The following is a 25,969-nucleotide window of genomic DNA, read 5'->3' on the forward strand; positions in this document are numbered from 1 at the left end:
GTAACTTTAAAGCTGCTACAGACAATATTTTCATATCACATGACCCCTTGTGTGTGCAAGGTGTGGTTTGCAGTGATAAATTTATCACCCAACTCTGCAGTTCCTCTTAACTCCATGGAGCTCTTTCAGAATCTTTCAGCCCATTGTTTTGGCATTCTGGCCCATAACTTTACTGTTTTGGTTCACTCTCGCTGCGCTCATTCATACTTTTAGCAGCAGGCAGCTGTTTTCAGCGAAGAAGCCGGTGTAAACCCACTGTACACAACCTGCTCAGCATCAAATGGCAGACAGACACATTAAGCAAATAGCTAGTGAACATGAGTAGTATTAGACAGCTAAAGAGCCAGACCCCCCAGGAGTTTGTGGAGAACGAAAACCAGAGATGAAAGCTGAGTAAATGTTGGACTTATGTTTGCTGGGTGGACAGAGATACGATTGAAAATTAATGATAATGTTTCTCCGTATCTGCTGGAAGTGTGAATAAGCAACTGCTTACTAACATGTTAGCCATATCAACTTAAAAGGTCATAATATGTCACTATTGTGTCCATTTGCCCGAGGTGGCTAGAAATCACTCTAATTATTTATGATAATTCTGATATCTACTGTAACAAAACACTGCTCCTTGTCCCCTCCAGCGGTCCAACCATGTATTTGGAGAACAAAAGCAACCTGGAGATTGAGATGTCTCAGACGTCGGCCCAAGGCCATCAGGGCAGGAGCAGCCTGAGGTCACCTGAGGCTGTCGCAGGGAACTTTGGGGAGCTCCGTCTGCTGCAGGGCATCTCAGAGAGGAGAGAGACCCAGAAGCTCCAGCAGTCTGCGGTTCTGCCCTCGGGACAGTGCGTCATCCATACTGAGGGCTTTGTCCCTGTTCGAAAAGAGGATGGGTATGACAATTGAATGTGTGTCTGCTCTCTCATGGTGGTTTACTGACAAGATATCTCATTTACTGGAGTGTAATTTTTTTACAAGAATTATTGGATTGAGAGCTGCTTTAGAGGCGCTAACTGGTTGAACTAAATGTAAGTGGGCTGAGTCGAAAGACTAGCTAAGTGGCAGAAATTTGGACAAAAACTAAATAAACAAGGGTCTTAATGCTACGCAAGTGTACTACAGAGGTGGTAGAGCCTTTAAGAATGAGGCTTGCGATATTTTATATATTTGTTTTTCTGCAGACTGTTCGAGCTCATATAGTTTGAGACTAACCCAGTGAACTATTTTTTGTTTTCTACAGAATATATTTATATTTAAGCCAAATCATTAATTCTACGGTGACGATGACGGTTACTGGATAATGTGCCTGTCAAGGTCCTCTTGCAAAACAGAGTTCGCTACTACTGAGGGTACCTGATTAAATAAAGAATAGGATAGAAAAGAATATGCCAGACCTAGCACAGACTGAAGAATTGGTGTTTGTCTCTAAAGTTGCTATGAAAAATATTTTGATATTAACAGTGGATCGAATGACTGCTTGTATGTGGAAGGTGTCACTCGTTGTGTTGGACCAACAGATAAATAACCCCCAACTCTGTGGCACCACTCAGCTCTATGGTGTGTTTTAGCATCTGTCTTTAAGATCACTGTTTTGGTTGTATGGCCCAAAGCTTTACTGTTCTGGTTCACTCTAGCCTCTCTCATTAGCCTCAAAGCCCTACATAAATAGCTGATAAAGTGTCTACATATATACTACAACTTTTTCTCGTATTCTAGTATTTCAAAAGATTAGCCCTCATTCTCTCTTGTCACTGGGTTTTCTGAAGTGAAGACATAACGACAGCTTAAAGAATTTGAACCACACGTGCAGAATCACATTAAACATGCTGTGGTGGTTAAATCTTCCCAGGAATGTATGAACATACAGTATGCGGAAAACATTGAACATTCACACATGGAGACTTAAGTGTGTGTGGCTGTGGGTGTGTATCTCAGTTACTCAGGGGGTCGCTAATCTCAAGCCTGTGGCTGTGACGTTATTGGGATTAAAGTGGGGAATTTTTTTGCTTCATGAACTAAGTCAAAGTTGCACATGACAAAGAGTGTACTACAGCTGATGCTTGTGTGTCTTCTGCACGGCCTTGTTAGCTGTTTTACATTTGATATTTTGCAGTGACTTTTTTGTTTCTAGAGTGACAATCAGCCGCTGTAATTCATTTTGACTGAGAACATATAAAGTTTTCTTTATATAAATATAAAGTCCTCTATGAGCAAAACCTGTTCACTTGCTGCATGTAGTTTCCCGTTTTAATAAAAGCTGTGAGGGAGCACTGCTGTTAAATATTTCAACATGATTGCATCTGACATGTCAACACTATTTTTCTAGCTGAAAAGCTCATTACTCAATAGAAAGAATTCTACAGTGGTGGTAGCTGTCAGGTTGTCTGTCTGGCACCAGAATATGTTTGAACACAGACATAATGGACCAGTGTAACAGACCGGCTTGGGCCAAACTTGATAGGGTTAAAGGTTACTTTGAGAGGGCAACCGAACTGATGTATACATATGATCCATAGATTTGCAGCTTCGTTGTTAAACAGTTATTTGAAAATAGCAAAATAATGTCGAGGCATTAAAGATACAGAATCTGCTTCGGTATTAGATACTCTTCTTTGGAACCCACTGTATGTCACCTGTCCAGAACGAAACGGCAAACAGACAAAGTTAGGACCAAGCTGGTGAACATAGTGGAGAATTCATTGGCTAAAGAGACAGTTACATGTCTTAGGAGTTGTTAGAGAACAAAACAGAGCTAAAAGACAGTGAGTAGTGGACTTACATTTACCAGTTGGCCAGAACTCCAAATAAATGCTAATGTTGCTATGTATATGTGTAAATAAGCAACTGTTTGATAACACATTCACAATATCAGTTTGAAAGGTGTTAATATGTCAGTGTTGTGTTTACAGTTTTCTGCTGCCCCCTAGTGGCCAAAAAATATTATAATGCATGTTTTAGTCACATCACTATTGCATAAAAAGAAAGTGGAAACAACCTCACATAGGACCGTAATAACGGCAGGATAATATATCATCATCATATTGTGAGCAGACACTATTTTTGCAGGACATGAAATAGTAAAATGGCATATTTATTAAAAAATAAATGATTATGAATGAAGAATAAATCCTGAAAAATATGGCCTATTTTCTGTTGGTCAATACTGATCACATTGTGTGGCCTAAAAAGACTACAGTATAATTCCCTGTATTTTCAGCTTCAGTTTATGTTCTGTCCCGGCTCAATATCCTTTAAAAACTCGTCTTTACAGTGCAACCTCCCTGCTCAGTCACATCTAAGGGGTTAGATCAGGCTTTGTATCAGGGAAAGAAGAGGGGAGAAAACATTTGTTGTCATGCGGTAAATCTCTTTATAGTTGTATAAGAGTATTGAAGAGAATTAATGCTGCAGACTTCCCTAATGTAATCTACTCCTTTATCCAACACCCTTGCCACATTCATTGATTCATAGCACCCAACTGTCTGCTGTCTGCAGTGTGTTTGGTATCGCCTGCCAGACTTGTAAGATAATAACTACAATAGTATGGCCTTATGAATTACTGAATTATCACCCCTAAACAGACTAACTGAAAAGTCATACAGAGGTAACAAAACTAACCAACACCAATTTCCTCATAATAATTCAATAATTAACTGCGATAACTTTCGAAAAATTGAAGCAATACAAAGCAAAAATGTATGCTGCTGTGTTAAGGAAATGCACAGAATGTGTTTAAGCACTCAACCCTTTTGACAGGCAGAGGGTAAAAATCCCTCAAGATTATAAGATTAGCCGAGGGGAACCTTTAATTTTCAGAAAGATTTCCATCTAACAGGTTTGGCTCAGTGGGTTGGTATTCCATTATATAACGATTCTCATGACGTCTACTGTTGTCAGAGTAATTGCTGCAATGACAATGGGCTCGATGAAATAGTGGATTGGTGTCTTTCTGAAGTGGAAACAAAAAAACAATCAAAAATGTGTATGTCTTTTAACATCAAAAATGCAAGAGCAGCTTTGTTGTTTGAGACTCGGCTGTGATGCTCCTTGAGGGTGGCAGCCCGCAGGAGCCTCAGAGATATGGTGCAACAGCAGGGTGACAAAAGACACTTTAATGATCACCTCAGGTGTCAAGTCACCAGCTGCTCACCCCCCTTTCTGCCACCTGTGGTTTACAAAGGATCCGGCAAACTGCTTTAACCACTGATTGACAGCTGTTTTGTGACAGCGGAGGGCTTCACTATTGGGGTCAGAGTTCATGAGAACTCTGTTTTTCAGTTTTTGAAAAGCACAGATGTAGTTGTTTTTCTGTCTATTTTTTGATATATATTTTAGCTCATTGTATTCCATCGCATTTTTTTTTTCCCAAGGCACAATTTCAGTGTGGTTAACATTCTCAGAGGAAAAACGAATTCAGCCAACCTTACAGAGAAGTCGCCTCTGCTGAGATTCTCTCAAGATGACAGGTTAGTAATTTCTCACGCATTAGATTATGCATTAAAACTGGTACGGAGCCTTAAAGTGTCCAATATGAAATAAACAAGTCATTAAGGAATAAATAATCATATAAATAAATGATAATATTTTAATAATAAATAACCAATAATTTGTTTATTATCAAATAAATTATTTATCATGTTTTCATCAATTATTTTCATATTTATAAAGTTAATCTTTATGTCAATTCTTTATTTAAAATACGTTTTTACCAGTTTCTATTTCATAATCTTTTTTTTTTCCCAGGGACATATTTATTTCATGATATCACTTTTTGTCACAAAATTAAGCTAGCCCGCTAGCAACTGCGGCCAAATTTATCCTGTTAGCTTCTGTTAGCTAGAGCAACAAAAATGCCAACTTAATTCTGAAATAACCAACTAGAAGCTGCTGCTGTATATAAACGCAGGACACAGACACGGTAACGAACCTCTCTATTTATTGAGCTTATCAAGGCTGCGTGCTACCCAGCCAGCTTGCTAACTGGCTACCTTGGTTTGTAAACTTGGATTAGCTACTACTCATCCTCATCCTAGTGAAGAGCCATTTTTTACAGCAGCAGCTAGCTAAAGTATTTTTTTTTAAATTCTAAATGGTGTCTCTCAGAGAAAGACACACAACTCTGTGAAGAGCAAAAAATTATGAAGTCTTAAGCTTTAGCCTTTCTCTGTTGCTGCTGTAGCTAACAGGGTCCAAGTAGCTAGCTGGAAGTTGAATTGGATGAGTTGCGTTATCATAATGTGTTTTATTTAATAAATGTTCCTTTCATTTACATATATTATACATTATTCATATGATTATTTATTTCATTATGTCATATTTATTTATATAATCTTGAACACCTTTTTGCTACATTATCTGGGAGAATGTGTTTGATCTTTACTCGGTTTTACAGACAACTGTTATTCATTCAGGTTATCTAATGTTATCTGAATGGAATATTACTTTTTTTCTGAAGAGAGGATATAATGCATTTTGGTTTTAATATTTCATATTAGCTATGAATCAGAATGACATGCAAATGGCTCAACTTATAAGATCATTTTAAAACCTTTCTTACACTGATTCAGTTGACAGTAGTGTACAATGCAAGTAATGAAATTGTAATTAGAGGTTGCTTCCCTTCTGCAGACATTTTTTGCTGCTCGGTATTGGTATATTTTTAATTTAAGATCTTACATCACAGCTGATGTCCTTAATTCCAATGCACTGTTAGTTTCCGTCACTGAAACTATAGTGGTCTAAGCCCAGATGACTGACAGTGAATATTCTTTTTCAGTATAACCTACATGACCCTACATGACCCCAGCTTTGTTGGAGGGGAAGAGCCCTGGAACGACAGCTTCCTGGAGAGGAGGTATCGACTGGGCAGCGAGGTCAACAGCCTTTCCCTGTCCCGCTCCAGCTCCTCGGAGAAGAATGACCCTCTGGACAACCTCAACCTCAACTTCAGACTCACCAGTAGTATGAGGTCAGACCCTTCAAGCTGCCGCAGGTGTTATGATAAGATATATACTGGTAGTTCCCAACCGTTTTTTCCCCCATTAATCCATTCATATAAAGCCACATCTACTTGCAATATCTTCTACGTGTTGTGAGCAGTTCAAAGAGTGACTTTCCCCTCGGAAGGTTTCATTTGAACATCTTTTAGAGGCTTAAAGAGGTAAAGCTATACGGTATTAACAAGAAAAATGCACAAAGGATTAAAGAAAACACGAGTGGAGAATCATTTCAGGACACCATAGATTCATCTTGTGATCCCTTGTGGGAATTCTGACCTCCATTGTAGGTTGAAACACTGGTATACAGTGCACAATCGCACTGAACACTGTCCTATTTACAATCTACTTATTTTGTTTTTCAGATGCTTCTTCAAAGTCTCCAAAATTGCCACTATCTTCACTATTGTGGTTCTGTGCAGTGTAAGTTATTGGGGCTACCATATTATAACACTGTTACACTTAATTGTGATAGAACACTCTACAATGACTAACATTACTGGTGTAACATGACAAAAAAAATCAAACTTTACAAACAAATAATTTCAAAATAGTTCATCATTTTGGGAAATACATATATCCACTTTTTCAGAGAGTGAGATGGGAAGATTGATACCACTCTGCTCACACATCAGAGTGGTATCAATGTCATCTCACTCTGAAAGAAAGTGACATTCTGAATTAGGTTTGAAATTCAAAAATACATCTACCTATCCTCAGCAGTAAGTTAGAACTCTCTCACAGATACATACTGTTCACTAAACTACACACACAGTACACTTACACTAGAGCACTGAATTTAAGTGAAATTACACAACACACTGTGGACTTTTACTATTTGAGGTCTAGCAAGCCACCTTTACTGTACAGTGGTGTATATTCTTTTTTCTCAGTGTCTCCATATCTCTGGTAGGAACTGCTTGGACTGACTACTAAGTTGAATGTATTCTGGTTGCAGCTGTTCTTCAGCATGTATCCAGATCGAGACAACCCCTGGAGGATGTTGGCAGTCTCTTCCACAGACAGTTTCTGTATCCTTTCCTACTGCATTATTGCTAATGCACATTGGCATTTCGTGTTATGCTATGAAATTAGAAACAAAAAAGTGGGCTGCAAAAGATCCCGGAGGCCTTTCATCAACACAGTCAAGAGGAGAGGGGTGGCACATGACGCAGCTGTGATTTACCTCGAGTATGAGGGCATGCTGACACACAAAGGCAGAGGAAAAACTATTTTTGAAAATTTGTTTATCCACAAGGGTCTTTATCAGGCTTTAATCAGAGTGAATGCTGCAGAACAAATAGGTAAATGGGACTGGTAGCAATGCTAAAAGATGAATAAATTCTCTGTACTTCTTTGTTTCACTGTGCATGTCAATCTTTGAGTCATGTTCAACAAGGTAGGATCCTATTGTTCTTCATTATGGTTTGAAAATGCCTGAAGAGGAAGACTGCACAGTTTATTCTTGTGAAGTGTTAAATCAGTTCCTAAATGTCAGCTCCAAAAAGCTGTCTCCTCTACTGTCAACATATCTGCATTTTTCTCTTGACGATCCGCATCCCACAGCAATGAACCTGACAGATTTTCGGGACAACGCTTTGCTGAAGCTCCAGGTGGGAGGGCCTTTCACAGGAGGGTTGATCGACCTCACCAACCAAGAGTACATCCTGATCCAGGTGGAGCAGACCGAGCAGCCAGGACAGCGGAGGAGGAGGACTCAGCAGGTGAGAGCATCTCTGTGCTACATTTTGATTATTTGCTGTATCATCTGTGAAGTGTTGAACAGGGAAAAGCTAACTCATTTATTACGCTGTCTGTGAACAGGTGATTCATAATTGGACGATTCCTCTACATGGTGAACGAAGTGACCAGATACTATTGACAAAAACTTTTGAGATGCTCAGCAGGTACTCGGAACACTGTATGACATATTGATTTGAGCAGATTGATTTTAACATGCACATGGGGGTTAACAGCCTCTTTGAATGGTCACCCAAGCGACTATATGAATATTATTAGGAAGGAAGGGGGGTAGAAAAGGTCGAGAATTATTCATTCTTATATCTGGAGGAAGGAGGGTAGTCTGACTTTTTTGAGAGAACAGGGGAAGGTGTTTTATTTTTTAATTGTTTTAAGTGAAGCTGTAGGCACAGCGGTGCTGTGAGCTAAATGCTATGGCTGGCATGCTAACATGCTCATAGTGACAATGATGACATAATTAGCACTTAACACACAGTACAGCTGAGGCTGGTGGGAAACTCATTAGTTTTGCAGATATTTGGTCATAAACCAAAGTAATGGACAAAGTGATTGACAGAAAACAAACTAAACTACATGGGCAAATGCACCAGAATTCGCTTTACATGACCCGAATGGTTTAGGTGTGAAAGCAGCCTTAAATTCAGTATGCTCTTCCTTTTTTAGTTAATTGTGAAAGGAGTTGTACCAATACTGTCATAGACTATTATGGTGAGATGCTGGGGGGTGTTGCAATCATTATTTCTTAGAAAATATTAATAAATCTGGGGAGGCCTTGCATTTTTAGAAAGGGAAACATAAGGTGCATCCATCTTCCCCTCCACAGTAATTTCCATACAGTCACTATTGACCTGTACATACCTGTACATTATAATGCAATCCAATCCAATTATCCTACATCAAAGACCATGTTTGTGCAGCCCATTATATAAAATTTGTATAGAACAGATATAGAATAGAAGGACTCTCATAGAAATGGCACAAATAAAGCAGATTTCAAAGGAAAGGCAGAGCATTACATAGACTCAAAAATTATATTAAGAATCAAGATCATAGAAAAATAAAATACATGTGTTTGTTACATAGAAATCCTTTTGTATCTACAACAGATCATCTAAAAGTTGCTAAATATACAGGATGTATAAAATGCTCAATAAAACACATAAGAGATAACATAAGAAATAAGTCTGTACATCAAGAGAGCTTCTCTTTGGAGCATTTGCCTTTCAAACCTACCCCCTCCGTTGGCTGGCATTACTTTTTCTATCCCCGTGCGCTGAACACCTTTAGTGAAACGATTCTTCTTTAATTTAATGCCTTGCAATAGGTGAATTCTTGCTGCATAATGCCATCTGATGTTCCATCATTGTTGAGTATACTGTTACATTACATTGCAGTATATAATATTGTGAGGTGTTTGTCTCTGCTGCTAGACTTCAAAGTTGTTAACATTACATGACAGATTTCTGAAAACATTTTCTATATTAGGGATTGCTTCTGTGTGATGAAAGAAAAACATCGGCATCATCCACGCTGCTGTGTTGTTTCCTCTCCCGCACAGTGACCCCATCGTCATCACGATTCAAGCCTTCCTGCAGGATAATGAGGTGGTGCCGTTGTCCATGACCCACCAGTCGCTCTTTGTCAGTGTAGAGACACAGGTGGCCATCGCTGGAATCATCCTGGCTGGGGTCTATGTTCTCATCATCTTTGAGGTAAATGGCCTGTGATGCTCATGCTTTTCTAAGGATAATGAATTAGTTTTTGTTCAGTTTCTGCAGCATGTAGTGTGGCTGAAAGCCATTGAGCTGCTTCAGTTTTAAAGGTCCTGGTAGTGTGCATGCTGGCTCACTGTCACTCTGTCTCGACTTACTGGGACACTTGAATCACTCAGCCATTGTGGGTGTAATTAATTACACCTGTGTACACCACGATCCATCCCCACAGTTGTTCTCATTTTACTTGTTTAGAATTCTCCTCCTGTCTGCATGTACAGACTGTGCTTGATTGACACCTCTCTCACACTCACTGTTAGTTTTGTTGCACCATGGATGTGTTGCGCCAGTTAGGGCAGGACAACTGCCCCTTTGTTAAACCTCACCCCTTGTAGCTGCTATTGCTACGCCTGTCATGTGTTGTCTCCAAAATCACTCTCTCCACTCATTCACCCCTGACCGTACTCTATTTTGACTCTGTGGCGAATGCTAAATTGGCAATAAAAATAAGACCTTGGATACTTATGAATTATTGTCATTTTACATCATCACTGCATCGTTAAAATGTGATGCACTGCATTGTGGGATAGATAGCGGAGGGTAGTGTACTTCAATTTACACGGTCAGAATTTGAGTAGTCATTTGGGATTATAATTTAATTTATCATTTGAATTGGTCAGATTTGCATGTAAAATGAATTCATGTTTATTTTGTTTTTTGTTTGATGTAGCCGAGACACAGATTGAAAATCATTTTGGAATCATTAACAGTATTAAAAATGCTTTAGGTCAAGAATTGCAATCCAATGATTAACACATTATTAACTGGAAATGAAAAACTTATTAAAGTAATTTCTTAACATATATGCACATATATGATTCAGTTTTGATTGATGACTTATTCAATATCAAACAATCATTAATTTCCCGCGTATTAGTTGTCATTACGTTGATGTGTTTCACTCTTGTTTTTTACTTTACACTGACTTATTAAGACTTGAGCTCCCTGGATATACATATGTAATTTTCATTCATTCCAGTCAGTGTTTGGTTTTAATTAGACACGCTAATCTCCCTGAGTGCGACAAGGTGTGAACTCACTAAACTGTGCCGGCAGGGGCATACTGTGATGTGAAAGTCAACAGTGGGCCGTGGGAGATGACTGCACATCTACACTCCACACACACACTCTCATGTGTGATCTGTTAATGACAGATCTGCTTGCAGAGACTGTAATTGAAAGTGTGAAGGATTATTGTTCAAATAGAAGACCATACAGTGCATGGCTATTCAAACATCAGCAACATGTCATCTGACTTCAGCTCTGTCAGGTCTCCATTTGTGAATGTCTCACTCCTCTGCAGAGAAGATTTGTTTTTCTCCATTAAACTTTAGTCTGATAAAAATCTGACAGATACCTATAATGAGTGAGCACATACTCTCTCTCTCACATTTGAGATGTTGTGATTTTCTGTACGGTGAATTCTAACAAAGGAATCTGTCAGTGTGCTTGTAGTTGCACACAAATTTTCTTATTTTAATGGGTGCTTCAGTGAAATGTTTTAAGAGAGTTATGAAGTATTTCATCATTCTCGACAAAGGCTGTGTTAGAAAAAAAAAGGATTCTTCTGTACTCCCTTATCCATTATCTGAACAGTTTTATTCAGACAAAGAGAAGTTTCTGAAAGTCTGTAGACTGTCTGAATTATTATTCATCTTGAGTGATTAGACCCGCTTTAGTGTTGAGTAGTTCAGCAAGGTCAATATGCATTAAAGACGATGTCTGTTTTGACAGAATAAACATGTACAAATCTTTCATATGGTGGAATAACCCTGCCAATAAAGCTGCATCACATAATGCAAATGACTTGGAATTAGTTTTTAATTTTCTTTTTCTTTTTTTTTAAAATAAGCTAGTCTTCCAATTAAGTTAAGGGCTACAGGGTCCAGTTTCTTTATCAGCCTTAGCATTCGCCAACATACGTAAAGTGACCTACTTTTCTTGCAATTTATTGCAAAGCCATAAATGTCAGATGAGCAACCCTGCCTTCTGATAACACATCCATGCTTATCATAGGCCGCAATTTTTAATAATGGGATCCATCATACATGAGAGTAGTGTTATGGCCTGGTGGGGGAGAATGACGCTGAACAGCATCATGGATTTGTCTGTAATTTCTCCTTGAAATTCTGTGTTTCTTGATACTTTATACCAAAGAAAATGACACACCATCATAGACCTAGTGGAGCACAGACGTCAAAGAGAGTTTCGTGACTCACCTTTTCAGTTACTGCTGCTGAAAATTAGATATTTTTTTGAGAATGTCTTTTAAATTACAGTTTACAGTATGAGATGCAGTATATGACATGAGGCTTATCCAATAACAGATACATTTTACAAAAAGTAGAAATTAAACACTGGCACACCATGAGAAAGATACAAGGTAATAATGCAAAATAAAAGGAAATACATCATACTACAAAAAAACATAATGTAGAATAAATATGAAGGAATAGATTAATAAAAAGCATTAGCTTTGCAGCTTTGCAAGTCATTTCACTCATGTGCCTTAACCAGAGGTAATTCAGTCATTTGACCCACTGAAACAGTAGCATGACAAAAAAAAGCATGTTTGAAATGTTGGATTTGTATGTGTGTTTGTATGTGAGAGTGAGAGACAGTGTGATTATTTGCACCTATATTTAAACTGTAATATTTAAATGGTGGATTTCTTCAATTCAGATGCATTACATTTTATCCTTCTTGTAATTTGTTTGAATTTTCAGATTGTGCACCGCACTCTGGCTTCCATGTTAGGTTCTTTAGCGGCCTTAGCTGCTCTTGCTGTCATTGGCGATGTAAGTCTCTTTTCATTTTCTAATTTAGTGATAGGTAAAATAAATAATAATTCCCAGAACTAGTTAGCTTATCAACGCACTGTATTTTTTTGTCAAAATATGAATTGATAATCATCTTAAAATTAGCAAGAAAAGTTAGTTTGCTAGCGTAATAGTTGTTAGTTAGCTAGATAACCTAGCTGAATTGGTAGTGAGTCTGATGAGCCAAAGAATGCTATAACTAACTGAAAATATCCCTTCATATGCTATAAGCTTACTTGCTTCCAATACACCTCTTTCAGTAGGCAGAACTCAATGATATCGCATGATGTGCATGTTAAACCGGACTGGGCTTTAGATTTACTTCATTCTGGTTGTGTTTCTCAGTCAAGGGGAATCAAAATGGCTGCCACGTCAGTCAATCCAGTTAGACTTCATTACTGTCAACAGAGGAATTTAGCTCGGGCTGTTTATCATGTCCCTGTGTTCACAGACTCGTCCAAAGCTTCTATTTAAGTTTTTTTTTTATCAAGAAAGAGGATGTCTGTAAAGAAGCTGATATTTCTTTGACTTGAAAAATGTTACTTTAACAGCATTTATAATCTATTGCAACAAAATATTCTGGAAAAGAAAGATGTTTAATAATTAGCTCTTTTATTACTTACTTGAGTTCACCAGTCACAAAAATATCACAACTTGGAAACTTGTTTTCAAAGTTCCAACCTATGCAGGAAAAGCACAGGTATAACTATATTGTTACTATAACAATAATTATGTTGTTCCAGTTTGGGAGTATTGGGTCTGCGTGGCTCACTGGGACACTTAAGTAGAACAGAGCCATTGTTAATTTATTGGCTCCACATGTTCTCTTCATGCTATCACAAGTCAAAATGTCATCTCTGGAAAAAGACCTATAGCATCCCGAGGAAGGATGTGGGCCAGGGAGGACTTATGGCAGTGCTCAATTACAGTTACAACAAAAAATTTTTTTAAGCTTGCCAGAAAGTTTGGTACTTATCCCATATCTCAACTAGACTTTTGTGTATCTGACACTAATTTACTGACTGTTTCCTTTTCGCTTTTTCCTCATTGATCTGTAGATTGTTAATAAATCCCCGTCAAATCTTGTTAAATGTTAATTACTTTCTTTGTCTCTCCCACAGCGACCCAGTCTGGTTACTGTAGTCGAGTGGATTGATTATGAGACATTGGCTCTTCTGTTTGGCATGGTGAGACTTTTAACTCAAAAATGTTCCTCGTATGTTCTCAACAAATGTTTTTTTGGACAATGTAGTTTGCAAGATTTTAGAGAGAAAATTCTTTATTTAATATCCCCGGAAGTTCTGAACTTCCTTTTATGCTCTTTCTACCGGCCTGCCCAGCTACTGACAGTAAGACCTGTTTCTATGGAGGCAAGTGAAATTGACATAAAATACTGTCCTCATGGAAACAAGCATATTGTCAAGTTTGGTATAAAATAGAAGAGTATCTTTAACCGTTTATGTATTCTATAAATCCATGTGTCATGTTGCTTTTTGCAACAGCTCATTGTCTATGCTAATTAATGAAGTTTGGAGTCAGTTTCAGACTGGTTTTTATACATGCACTCATTTGCTGCCATTCTGTACTTGGTATGATAATAAAGTATTAATGAAGAGAATAATAGAATCCTCAAAATTGAGCCAAGTGGAAATATCTTTCTTGCTGACCACCATCTCCTATTTGAGCACCATCTTGTTGTCCATGGTGACTACATTTGAAATATCAGGGTGACATATAATCTTGTTACATAATGGGAAATATATTTTTTTGTCCTGTTTCCTACAGATGGTACTGGTGGCCATTTTTTCAGAGACTGGCTTCTTTGATTATTGTGCTGTAAAGGTGAGTTGACTGTATTATAATATTGATGGGTCCCTGCACTAACACAGAAAATAACAAAATCAGTCGAATCACATAAGAAAATCTGACATTTTTAACATGAAGGTATGATAGTAGTCATTGTAAATAACTTTTGTAGCATTTGCATGTTTACCTTTGTACATGTTGGATATTGGGTGACAAGTCTAATAAAATAGCTTCCCACTGGTATTTTAGAGTTGTCTTGAAGGTGACAGGCTTTGAGCCTTTTCTGAAATTACAACCGACAATGCAATTTTCATGCTGACTTATCTGTCATAACCATGATTTGGGAAGACCTTTGTAATGTAAGATAACCTAACAACTTTTGTTGCCTGTCTTTACATCTTCACCAAAAAATACTGCACTATAATAGACTGACAAGAATGACATTTGCTCTATTTTGTGGGAAAGTTCAGAATCCTAGGTCAATATATTGAAATGAGCCAAATTAGTTTTTTTCTTATTATGAAAAGAAGAAAATGTTTTGACTGTAACTGCACAGAGCACTAACTTATAGACATAACCTTTAAATAGTTTATTTCTTAATATTATAGTTGTATGTCCATGCCTGTAAAGTTAACATCCCTTAAGCTTGATTGTAGTACTATATTGTGGATCTACAAAGGACAATGAATTGAACATTCTCAAATTAGTCTATTACCCTGTAGTAGCAGAAGGGGTTTCCTACAATCAGGAAAACAGCTCTGGGACGCTGACATTTAATTCTGAATCTTCTTCACGTACAGAAGCACTCAGACCTCGAAGTGGGGATCATGCAGGCTCATGAATTTTAAGTGTGAGTTGGAGAAGGGCAGGCACATCAAATTAAAATACCTTTCTTAGCCACTCCCATGTGGTTAAAATGGTATATTAGCATTAAAGACTTTAGGCCTCAGGAAGATAGTGTTTGTGTGTGTGTGAATCTGTGTGTAATTCTATATTATATGACTATTTTGGGAATCTGAGTACACTACCCCTTATAGTACTACTACTCATAATACAAATTTGACATTCAGGTACTCATTTATGATGTTTCACTATGACATCCTTGGTGTACTGAAAGCTTGAAACACATGTCAGAAGTGTAAGAACTTATCTTCAGCAACACCACTCAATCACTGCATTGACTCCGTTGCTTTAGATTTTAAATCCATCCAGCACTTGGACTGGGAAAGAATCAAGACATCCACTTAATGGGTTTTTATTTTCCTTTAACACTGATTCGTCTTTACTTCTCTCGGCAGGCTTACCAATTATCCAGAGGAAGAGTGTGGCCTATGATCATCATCCTCTGTCTCATTGCTGCCATTCTCTCTGCTTTTCTGGATAATGTGACCACTATGATGCTTTTCACCCCTGTCACCATAAGGTACAGTATAGTCATTTGAAATTCCCATCCATCCATTATCTGTACTTGCTTATATCAGCACAGTGGGCGAGAGGCAGAGTACACCATAGAGACAGACAACTGTTCACTCTCATTCACAGCTATGGGCAATTAACTTAAGCTGCACCACCTTGCTATGTAGTTTACTCATCTGCAACTCGGTATCCTGTAATTATGTAGAATGAGTTATTAGAAATTAAATATTTATGGTCATCAGTCACAGTGTTCAACATTTAGACATCCCTTCGAAAATAATAGTTACATATTTGCAGTAATCAAGCAATTGTTGAATTAATTAAGTTACTTTCTTAAAGGAATAGTTTGGCATTTTGGGAGATACATTTATTCAATTATCTAATCTTAGAGGAGAGGAGGAGAAGACAAATAATACTCTTATGTCTGTATATTAAATATGAAGCTACTGCAAGCAGCTGGTTAGCTTAGACTGAAGTCAGGGGGAAACACCTAGCCTGTTGGTAAAATGGGGAATTGTTGTTTTTACATTTGGTTTTTTTACAGACTAAACAAAACAGATTTAACATATTAATCAGTGAGTTTTGGAGATCCTTGTAGGTGGAATTCATTGGCCTTGGACAGAGCCAATATTGCAAGATGGGCCATTTTTTGACATTTTCATCAGTATTTGGCCTTGGTGGAGGTATGCGCTCTACTGAGTGCCATTCTTGTTACAACTTTTCTTGGTTTGTAACTTAAAGTTCTTGTATTTAATCATTGATTTGTATCTAGTAACCCTCTAGTATTCTTTCAAATAGTCACATCAGTTGATAGCTCAACACCTCCTCCTAATATATTCCAGCTCAGACAAACCCACATTAGATCCCTATAAACAGAACTACTACATGAAAGCTATAATTCACTGCAATGTAGTGTCTTACAAATCAAATACAAGTATGCCGCCCACCTCTGTCTCCTCCTCATTGTTCATGTCTCTTTTTTCAGCCATTGAATTGAATCTTTACTCTGAACCATTATTAAGCTCTCAAAACCACTTTTGCTGCCAGAGGGTCATAATAAAGATAAAATTTTGACTTGACTGAAATTAGACGCCTGATACACAATAACACATCCGTTTAAAACAGTTCTCTAATTTGTTACCAGGCCAGCAGCATGGATATCCTGTACAGCCACAGTGTTAAAGGACCAATGCTTTTTATCTTCCAGTATCCTTTTTATATTTCTGTATTTATTTCTCCCAACTGCTGCAATCTAATCGGGGCTAAAGGGCTTTTCTGTCTCTATCTGATTTTGCAGGTTGTGTGAGGTGCTTAATCTAGACCCCAGACATGTCCTGATTGCAGAAGTAATCTTCACCAACATTGGAGGGGCCGCCACAGCTGTCGGAGATCCACCCAATGTGATTATAGTATCAAATCAGGACCTGCGCAAAGAAGTAGGCACTTTCACAGCACTCTGCCTAAACTTGTACTAATATACTGTAAGAGATCAGCTCGTTGTAATCTGACACATGAACAAGATGCTTAGTAAGGCACACATAATGCTCTTCACAAATTGTGTGTAACAGAGAATAATAATAAGATGAAAGGAAAATTGCTGTTTGAGCTGTACAAATGGTACAGAGCTGACAGGAGGATGATAAATTGAGGAACCTCTCTCCTGAAATGTATTTAGTCTAAAGATCCCTCAGGTGCTTGGAAAAATTTTAGTCACAGCTTTACCCCTTTACTTATCTTTTTTTGTGTTGATAATCAGCTATTCTAGAGGGCTGAAATAATTTAGATTCATGGACTTTGTTAATTACATTTCAGTGTTGTTGGGAGATTCTGAAAAAAGTCATAAGGTCATTGTCATGATCAAAAAATGTATTATTAAGACTTCCCTCATGGGTTAAAGTGTTTGATTTGATTAGCTCTAGCCTTGTCCTTTGATTTGAAGGATTTTGTACCAGAAAATTAATCAAATACAGTATAGTACTAAGCCACTGAAACTGACTGAAAACACTTAATGCCAAAGTTTCTCTAAGTTTGACCGTGTATATTTTTGTACTTTCCCTAGATGGACACTTTTGGCAGCACCTTACTCCTCTGTCTGTAATGTGTGCGGCTTCTTTTTTTAAAATCTCATATTATATCATGTTATGACGAGGTGTTTGGGTAATTATGAACGAAGATCACTGCAATGGTTGTATTAAATACGCATTGAAAATCAGTGCTGACAGTTATTATTCCAAGCAATGCTGCTGGGACAGATAGCAACTGCAGCACCACTCTAGATTTACAGTAAACATTATTTTGACATTAACATTAAATCAAATGACTCCCTGTAATGTGAAAGGGATTCAGATGCTGCCAGTACTTAAAATTTAATACACAACTCTGCAGCTTTACACAGATTTTAGCTGCTCTTGACTAATTGTTTTAGCTTGTTAGTCTGGAGTTACATTCGACAGGTTTCAATAAAGAAGAATGGGAAGTCCATGTTGCTACGTCCATGCCGTTTGTGGCAGAGGTTTGCTAATATTTCTGTCACTAAGAACTGTATGAAATGATTTTAGGTCTAGGGGATTTAATTACCACTGAGCCTTATGACTGGACCACTTAATAACAGGACACAACATGACCTGAATGCCTAGGTTGCCACTCAACAAGATAAGGTGCTTGGTGCCAGTTTCAGTTCACTTAGGTTAACAAACAGACACACACAGGAACTAACCAAACACTACAGGGATGAGGGCCATCAGTCACTGTCCATTACAGTCTCAACCAAAAGTTGCGCTTTCAGCTGTGCGCCAGCTCCCTTCTCCCTCTGCTCTCACTTCTGTGGCGTCTGCTCGGTCAGGCTCATGTTGAGTAACAGCCAGCCTCTTGAAGGTTGGCAAACTATCAAAAATTACAAACGATAACACGACAAATATCGAGGCTCTGTTGCTGCTGAGTTCTTCAGTGTTTTTGCCCTCTACTGGTCAAAACTCGTTTAATACACCTTTAACATTCCAGCAATTAAAATATGACAAGGTACAGATCTCTAAATCTAGTTTTGATCTGTTAAAGCTTGTTGTAAAAGGTCTAAGATCACGGTTCCCTCTCATAGCGTGTAGCAACAAGCTCTTGTCGGTGTGAACTGAGATCTCACCGCATGTGACAATGAAGAAATCTCAGCTGGCTGCCACATTCCCTTTGATCAAATTCATCTGCTGGTATGTGACATGATGTTACAAGCAATCCACATGCTGTTGTTCGTTGAATCAGTTCAGGATAAAGAAAAACATGAACACATTACGCTTTTAGGGTTATACAGCTGGTTCTGAAAAGGTCTCACAAATTCAAGTTTTAAAGTGACTTTGTTTGTATTGTATTTGGTAATTGATCGTACAAACATTTTTAATACAGTACAGGTTTTAAAGGTTGTCATCTACTTCCTGTATCCCTTCAGGTAAGGGTTTACTTGCAGTGACGTGCTGTTGCAGACAATTATTACGTTTTTAAAGCCCAAATTCATGTAAGCTCTCTTGTTCATGACCTAATATAGCCTTTACATTGCATAAACATTTACAGTGTACATGCAGACATTTGCCTGTATGTTATGGGTATGCACTGTGGATATTAATCATCTATGTGTGTTATCTCTGTTCAGCACAATCTTTCTATGTATTTATATGAATTGTGAGTCATGACCCTTATTTATGCTGATGTGCAGGTAATGAATGGAGATTTAATGGCAGTGAAACCAATTCATATTTTTTCTGCTGCCACCATAAATCACAGGAATTAAAAATGTCAAAACAGTGGGAAAAGAAACTCTAAAACTTCCAATTTCAAGGTACCTGCCCAATGTTCCATACTGTTGCTTTAGCAGTCTTCTTAGTCAAATGTTTATAAGATCTGTCTTTAAATTTGCTTCTCCTCGATCGTAGATATTTTTTTTTTTAGCATATGTCATAAAGTTCGTACAGTCATTGTAAGCAACACAGCAGCTGTGAATTCACTTTCTTCCCCCTTACGCGTTTAATCATTTCTGACATCTGCGTGGAGTACCACCTTTCTAGTGCTTCCCCTTCCTGCAACATTCTCACCTGCTAGGGCACGCTGGAAACCCTTTCTTTGAGATTAGTCTCTTTTTAAACTTGTGAAGGAGGTGTCATTCCTGATGCAATAATTTGTGAAGTCATGTAACTGAATGCAGCTCTTTTCTTGCGCTGGATGACATACATCATGCTTGGTTCAGACCTTTGTGACAATATATATCTTTGTGCCACCAGGCTGAGGGTTATTTAACGATGTTCCCCACATAGAGAATTTATCTATTTTGTGTTTATAATTTGTTTTTACTTTAAAAAGTCTTCCTGTAAATATTGTGCATTTACAAAAATGTTAGTCTAATTGACTTTGACATTGGGACTAAAATGAAAATTACTGCAGTTTACACTGCATTACAACTACATTATTATTCTCTATCACCCAATGATGTTTTGAAAACCCATTTAGAGATAAGCTGTCCTCTATTGTACAGATTGTGACAAAAAAAGATGTCAGTAAATAGTGTAAAGACATTTTACTCAGTTAATTAGATCAGCCTGTTGCCGTCTGAAAAGGGCAATGACTTGTGGGCTTTTCTCGTAACCTTCACTCTTCTTATACTCAGAGGGGGATAATGTTACATCACTAGAAGACATGACATTTTCCCAGCTGCTTGTCGTGGCATCTGTTCACCACGTTTGACATTTGAGCCTTTGTGGGTGCAGCAGTATGTGGTCTCCTCCAGCATACAGTAGTTCCTACCACACCAGGCTCCCGTGGCCCACTGTCCAGTTGTCTTGGCTCCGTTTCCCAGGTGACAGAACCGCAGGGACGCAGCAGGAGCGTCACACTCGTTCAGCCATGTCTGAATGAGTGGTTTGCTTGTCTGTTTGTTTGCATGCTCGCTTTTTTCTGTCAAGGGGATTTACAGAAGAAATCCAGAGATACAATGTCCTTGTCTTTGATTTGTTACAGAGCAGGGTAGCATGGTGCATATAAAATCTCTACCTCCTTTTGGTATAATTTCACTGAGGGACTCTGGTGACTCTCCCTGCCAAATGGTCAGTGTCTTTGACATTGGGTCTGAAATATGGACACTCCATACATTACAGCAGCAAACACATGGACTTAGACTCTTTAGCTCTCAGCTCTTGTGTCCTTCTACTGTTACAGAAATTTGTTGGACTGAGACACAGTTACATGACATCCAAATTCTTTGTTTTCTGGGGTCTCTAGTTTGTAGCTAAACATGAGGCTTAAACAGGAATTATTTCCTTATTTTTTATGATTTTCATTTGCAGCAGGTTTGCACGAGCAGTTGGCCTCAACCCACAAGACTGCCCTGAGGGTCACAGCAGACTGAGACAGCAGGTCTCTGTGGAATCATGAATAAAAGAGTAGTCAGAGTTGTACTGTATGAGTTAGGCAAGGAGGTGACACAGTGACGAAATTAGATTGTGTGACATGAAGGGAGGCTTTGTGTTAAATCTGTTGCACAATTGATGAGAGATGTTAAGATGTTGCAGACCTCCCAGAGTAATCGTCACACTCAAACTAGATACTTGACTGGAAACTAACGTGTGATATTTTAGAAAATCTAGGTCATGTGTAACAATATTTTTGTCATATGGTGGCTTATCATGCAGCAAGTTTCATTGCACCAGCCCTCCTCTCCCTTTATCTCTGACTTTTGTTGCAATTTTAAATTGCAAATCCTGCAGAGGTCACTATTAACCAGTCTTAGCACTCAATATCTGTGCTTTAAGTCCTCAAACTGTGCAAGTAAAACGAAAAAAAATCACTCAAAGCATCTTAAAAATCATTTTGAAATGTTATGTTCTGTAAACGATGTTATACAAGGACACATTTCCAATTGTGGATCTGATAAAATTGTGTTCTTTGTAAAGGATTTGCTCTCAATTTTGAGGAGAACCTCAGCTGGGGGCTGCTATTTCTTTTTCTTACACATCCAGGAAGGGAGATGTGCTCCATGCCTAGCTAAGGCTTGATAGACCTGAAAAAACCTTACGGCAGCAATTATCACTGCTCTTATGTGTGTAACCATCAAATTCTTTGCTCTTTTATGTCATTTTCTCAGGCTCAAACATAAGCTTTTATTGGTTATAATCACACTTAATCGTGTCATATGCATAACAAGTCTATTGTTTGCCAAATGGATGGAACAGTAATTACCTGAATTACTTTATTACAGTGATGTAACATATAAATCAGTAGTTAAATGCGCCTCCCTGCATCCTTTTCTAGAGTTTTTCTTTGTCTCAGACAAGAACAGTTCAGCTGAACCATGTGAACTTAATTCTCACTAGATGCTATCTCATATTACCACATGACTCTTCTCACTTTGTATCATAGTTATACAGATCAACACTGGTGTCTAAGCATCGAAATGATTATATTTGAATGAAATTTTGGATCTGTCAGTGTTTTTACAACTGTGTTGTCCAACAGATTATTACTGTGTCTCTTACAGGGGATTGATTTTGCAAGCTTCACAGGCTACATGTTCCTTGGAATATGCCTTGTCCTTTTCACCTCATTTCCTTTCCTGCGGATGCTCTACTGGAACAAAAAACTCTACAACAAAGAGTCAATTGAAATAGTTGGTGAGTTAAAATATTTTTTCAAATTTATATGGCTTTAAGTGTGCATTAACCCCCTAGGAACATCTGTCAACTTCTAAGGCAACGCATTGACCGCATAGAAACTAAATTAACTTTGCATAATGGCCTCAGCCTTCTAACTCCAACATATAATATATAGTGCCCTCTGAATTGAAGACTCTACCCCCTCTGTGTCAGATAATTTCCACAGTATTCCATTTACATTGGCCTCATCAGATTACCCTGTCATCGTTGATATAACATATCTGGAATATGGTGAGATTTTTAGTAAAACAAAATCTCACTGCAGTCATGATCTCATAGAAGAAATGTTAATGTTTTAAATTTATGTCTAGGTTTACAGCTACTTTTAGGATTGTTAAGGTCAATTTTGGTCTCAGTTGTGGTTAAAAATTAATTTAATGAAAATACTCATGGTGATAGGCTAAGTTAAACATCATTAACTGGGGCGGAACACTTTCACCTTTTGGCTCTTCCAGCAACACCACTCCGTCGAGCCAGGTGATTAGCCCAGTGTCCCAGACACCACATGGCTCATCTCAGAAAACCCCTTTTCTCAGCTTTTGTCTTTGACTAGTTGGCAGTGAAAAAAGTGATTCACTTGACCAGAGAGCAGCCTGAATGCAGCCCAGGACTCACTTCTTGGTTTCACTGTTACTGCAGAACGTTTTTTTCTAATTGTGATTTTTGTATGAACCATTCAGGTAATCTGGCACACCACAGTTCTTTTATATATCTCCTTAGTCATCCATTAACAGAAGAGAAAATTATTTGGCTATCCCTCAAGTCTTGGCAAATTGTCCAGAGGTAGAGGAAGATCCCACTGTAGATCTTTGTATATGAGACCCTGAGGATGTAGATAATGGACAAACTAATAAAACAGGGATATTTGCATGAAATTGTTAAAAGTTTTTACAGAAACACACTCAATTTTCATCAGTGTTTACCCACAATACTACAGTCCCCCCCCCGGCAGACCTCAGGAGGGGATGATTAAAACAGCGACTACCTCGCTCCCCGGTCATCACCACTCTGCTCCCATTAAAGGAGTGAGGAAGACTGACTGTTTGGAACAGTAGTGTCACACTGAGCCCCAGGCAGAAGGGAGGAAGCCACTGCCGATCACTGTGGTGAGCGTTCAATGATGGCCTGATAGCCTATCTGAAAATCCCACCCTGTGGAGTTTCCGCTTCTCCTGCCAACCTGGCCTACCTAGGAGTAACATGCAGCTAAATCAGCTCAAAGCCCCTGCCACGACTGGTAATTGTGAAGATTCGTTTACAGGAAGGTTTTTTTCCTGTGCCAGTTAGATCCTATTAAGGTCACCTAGCAACCTTGCTGAAGAAAGAATGGCACCTACTGATTTCTATACAGGCATCTAGCTCCCTCAGGCTGTATCTCTGCTTCAACATTGCCTGTTCCAGAGCTGGTCAACATACCCATTGCCTGGCTGCATTTTTCCTTCTATGGGAGCTCACAGCATATTGACTGGAAACATCTTATTATCCTCTCAGTCATCCTCAGCTATAGGATATAGTACCAATAAAATCCCCCACTATAAACACACTACGTACTGCTACAGAGCTTCACCACTGTAATGACTGTATAGTCCATGCACAAAACAGATGGCTTTGTCTCCTGCTCTGCTCTCGTGTCCTGTTCCTCCAGAACTCAAGCATGAGATCCTGGTTTGGAAGCAGACGGCTCAGCGCATTAACCCTGCCAGTCGAGAGGAAACAGCTGTGAAATGCCTCCTGATGCAAAAAGTCCTCAACCTGGAAAGTCTGCTCCGCAAGATGATGAAAACCTTCCAAAGGTTAAAAGAAACATTCTGAAAACAGGAAATATACAGTGTCTGTCATTTCTAAGAATGATTTAATCACCTCTCATAGAAACACCTTTTCTCTACTGTTCAATCCATGTTCATTGTTGCTTATGGTTATACACATATGATCGAGACATTTTTGGTGCATATTGTGTAAATGAGACAAGACATTCAGTATTTATCATAATATTGTTGATGACCTTTGAGACATCTAATGTATGCCCATTAATGCAAATTTTGTTGAGTTTATTTTAAAGTATTTAGTTGTTTAAAACAAGGAACTACACTTAGCAATTTTTGGTTAATAATATCAAGGAAAATCCAAGAATAGTTTCTTTTTTTGTCCCCTTGTCCAAGATTGTCTCTGGCAATTGTAGCACAAGTTCATGAATACAATTTCATAGCACTGCAAAAATGCAGAAGTACCAACAACACTCTACTAATAGTTAAATACAGAACAACATTTAGAATGTAGCCAATAGAGGCACCATTTTCCATGATTTAACTAGTATTTTCAAGCTGTTAAGAAAGTGATTAGTCTATAATTGAATGTTTTCTCTGTTTATTAACACTCAGTGAAATGAAATGAAAATGAGATTGGAATGTTGCTGTGTCTTAACAGACAAATTTCCCAGGAGGATAAGAACTGGGAGCAGAACATTCAGGAATTGCAAAAGAAGGTAAACTTTCATACTTCACCTCAGACATATTCCTCACCCACTGTGGCTGTGGTGCATTGTTATCTCAGTAATGAAATTGGCCTAGTCTTTGAAAGTTCACTCATGAAAAAATACCGTCAGTTGCATGATAAAATCTGCTTTTTTCCCATTCAAAAAGAATATATTTTTCTCCCCTTCAGCATAGAATAACCGACAAAGTTCTCTTGGTGAAGTGTGTGTCTGTCCTTGGCGTGGTGATCTTCATGTTCTTTCTCAACTCCTTTGTTCCCAGCATTCATCTTGATCTCGGTAAGCGCCACACTATCTCATCACTGTTTGTTGTTACAGGCCCTACTGGCTGGTTATAGGTTCTGTCATGCAATTATGAAACTCAGCTTCCTCTGTCTTTGCATTTTAAATGAGCCCAAATAATGGGCTGACTAGCAAATGCAGCCAACAAATTACACGGGTACTGAGCTGCATTTAGACCCATGACATTATATCTATTCATCTGCTGCAATTTCAAACCAGTGTTGATTAATAATGTTCCAGTAAAACTAGAATAGGCCCTTTAATACAATATGGGACATAAATCCTACATTTTTGAAGAGTTTCTTGGCAAAGATAGGCAGCAGTAATGCTGAGTTGTGGACAAAGTACCTGTGACAAGATCGGGCAACGACATCCAGGTTCCTAACAAAGCACATAACATTGGCAGCCATATTAGACTGTCACACACATATCAGTGATTTACTTTGTTTCTTTTCAGTGAAAAATCTCTAAAAACCCACTGTACTCCACCTGCCCAGCAACAAAAGGCAGACAGACAAAGTTAACCCAATCAAGCATTTAGCTGCTAAAGTAGGACATTTTTCCCTCAGGAGTTGGTGATCAAAAAACAGAGCTAAAAAGAGAGCGAGAGAGAGTACTTAAATTCATCAGATGGACGCAAACAGGAATTCCAAATGAATGCTAATGTTGCTCCATATCTGCTGGATGTGTACAGTATGCTAACATATTAGCCATGTGAACAAAAGGTGATAATATATCATCGTTATGTGTACAGCTTGTTACTACTGCTGCCAAGTCACCAAAACAATCAGTTCTTGTAGGTTTTACGTTTTACATACAGAATATTTCATGTATAGGGAGCAGCATACATAATTGGCGCAAGCCTTTTTACAAAATATGGTTGTAAAAATGGCTTTAAAATGGTTTTGGTTTTACTATTTACTACTACTGTATTATCAAAATGC

At 38.2% G+C, this 25,969-nt stretch overlaps 1 protein-coding gene across 1 annotated transcript in view; it reads left to right on the forward strand.

Moving 5' to 3' along the window:
* The first annotated feature begins 648 nt into the window (after positions 1 to 648).
* Positions 649 to 25,969, forward strand: part of oca2 (oculocutaneous albinism II) — a 47,343-nt gene continuing 22,022 nt past the window's right edge. Inside the window, exons 1-17 of the mRNA XM_040129100.1 lie at positions 649 to 890; positions 4,368 to 4,463; positions 5,774 to 5,965; positions 6,359 to 6,416; positions 6,952 to 7,024; positions 7,560 to 7,717; positions 7,818 to 7,900; positions 9,313 to 9,466; positions 12,253 to 12,324; positions 13,467 to 13,532; positions 14,131 to 14,187; positions 15,450 to 15,574; positions 16,865 to 17,003; positions 22,079 to 22,211; positions 23,898 to 24,045; positions 24,677 to 24,734; positions 24,914 to 25,022. Coding sequence (XP_039985034.1) covers positions 649 to 890; positions 4,368 to 4,463; positions 5,774 to 5,965; positions 6,359 to 6,416; positions 6,952 to 7,024; positions 7,560 to 7,717; positions 7,818 to 7,900; positions 9,313 to 9,466; positions 12,253 to 12,324; positions 13,467 to 13,532; positions 14,131 to 14,187; positions 15,450 to 15,574; positions 16,865 to 17,003; positions 22,079 to 22,211; positions 23,898 to 24,045; positions 24,677 to 24,734; positions 24,914 to 25,022 — 1,963 coding nt within the window. The remainder of the gene's footprint in view (positions 891 to 4,367; positions 4,464 to 5,773; positions 5,966 to 6,358; positions 6,417 to 6,951; positions 7,025 to 7,559; positions 7,718 to 7,817; positions 7,901 to 9,312; positions 9,467 to 12,252; positions 12,325 to 13,466; positions 13,533 to 14,130; positions 14,188 to 15,449; positions 15,575 to 16,864; positions 17,004 to 22,078; positions 22,212 to 23,897; positions 24,046 to 24,676; positions 24,735 to 24,913; positions 25,023 to 25,969) is intronic.

The sequence above is a fragment of the Xiphias gladius genome, chromosome 6 (genome assembly GCF_016859285.1).
Source record: "Xiphias gladius isolate SHS-SW01 ecotype Sanya breed wild chromosome 6, ASM1685928v1, whole genome shotgun sequence".
Classification (NCBI taxonomy): domain Eukaryota; kingdom Metazoa; phylum Chordata; class Actinopteri; order Istiophoriformes; family Xiphiidae; genus Xiphias; species Xiphias gladius.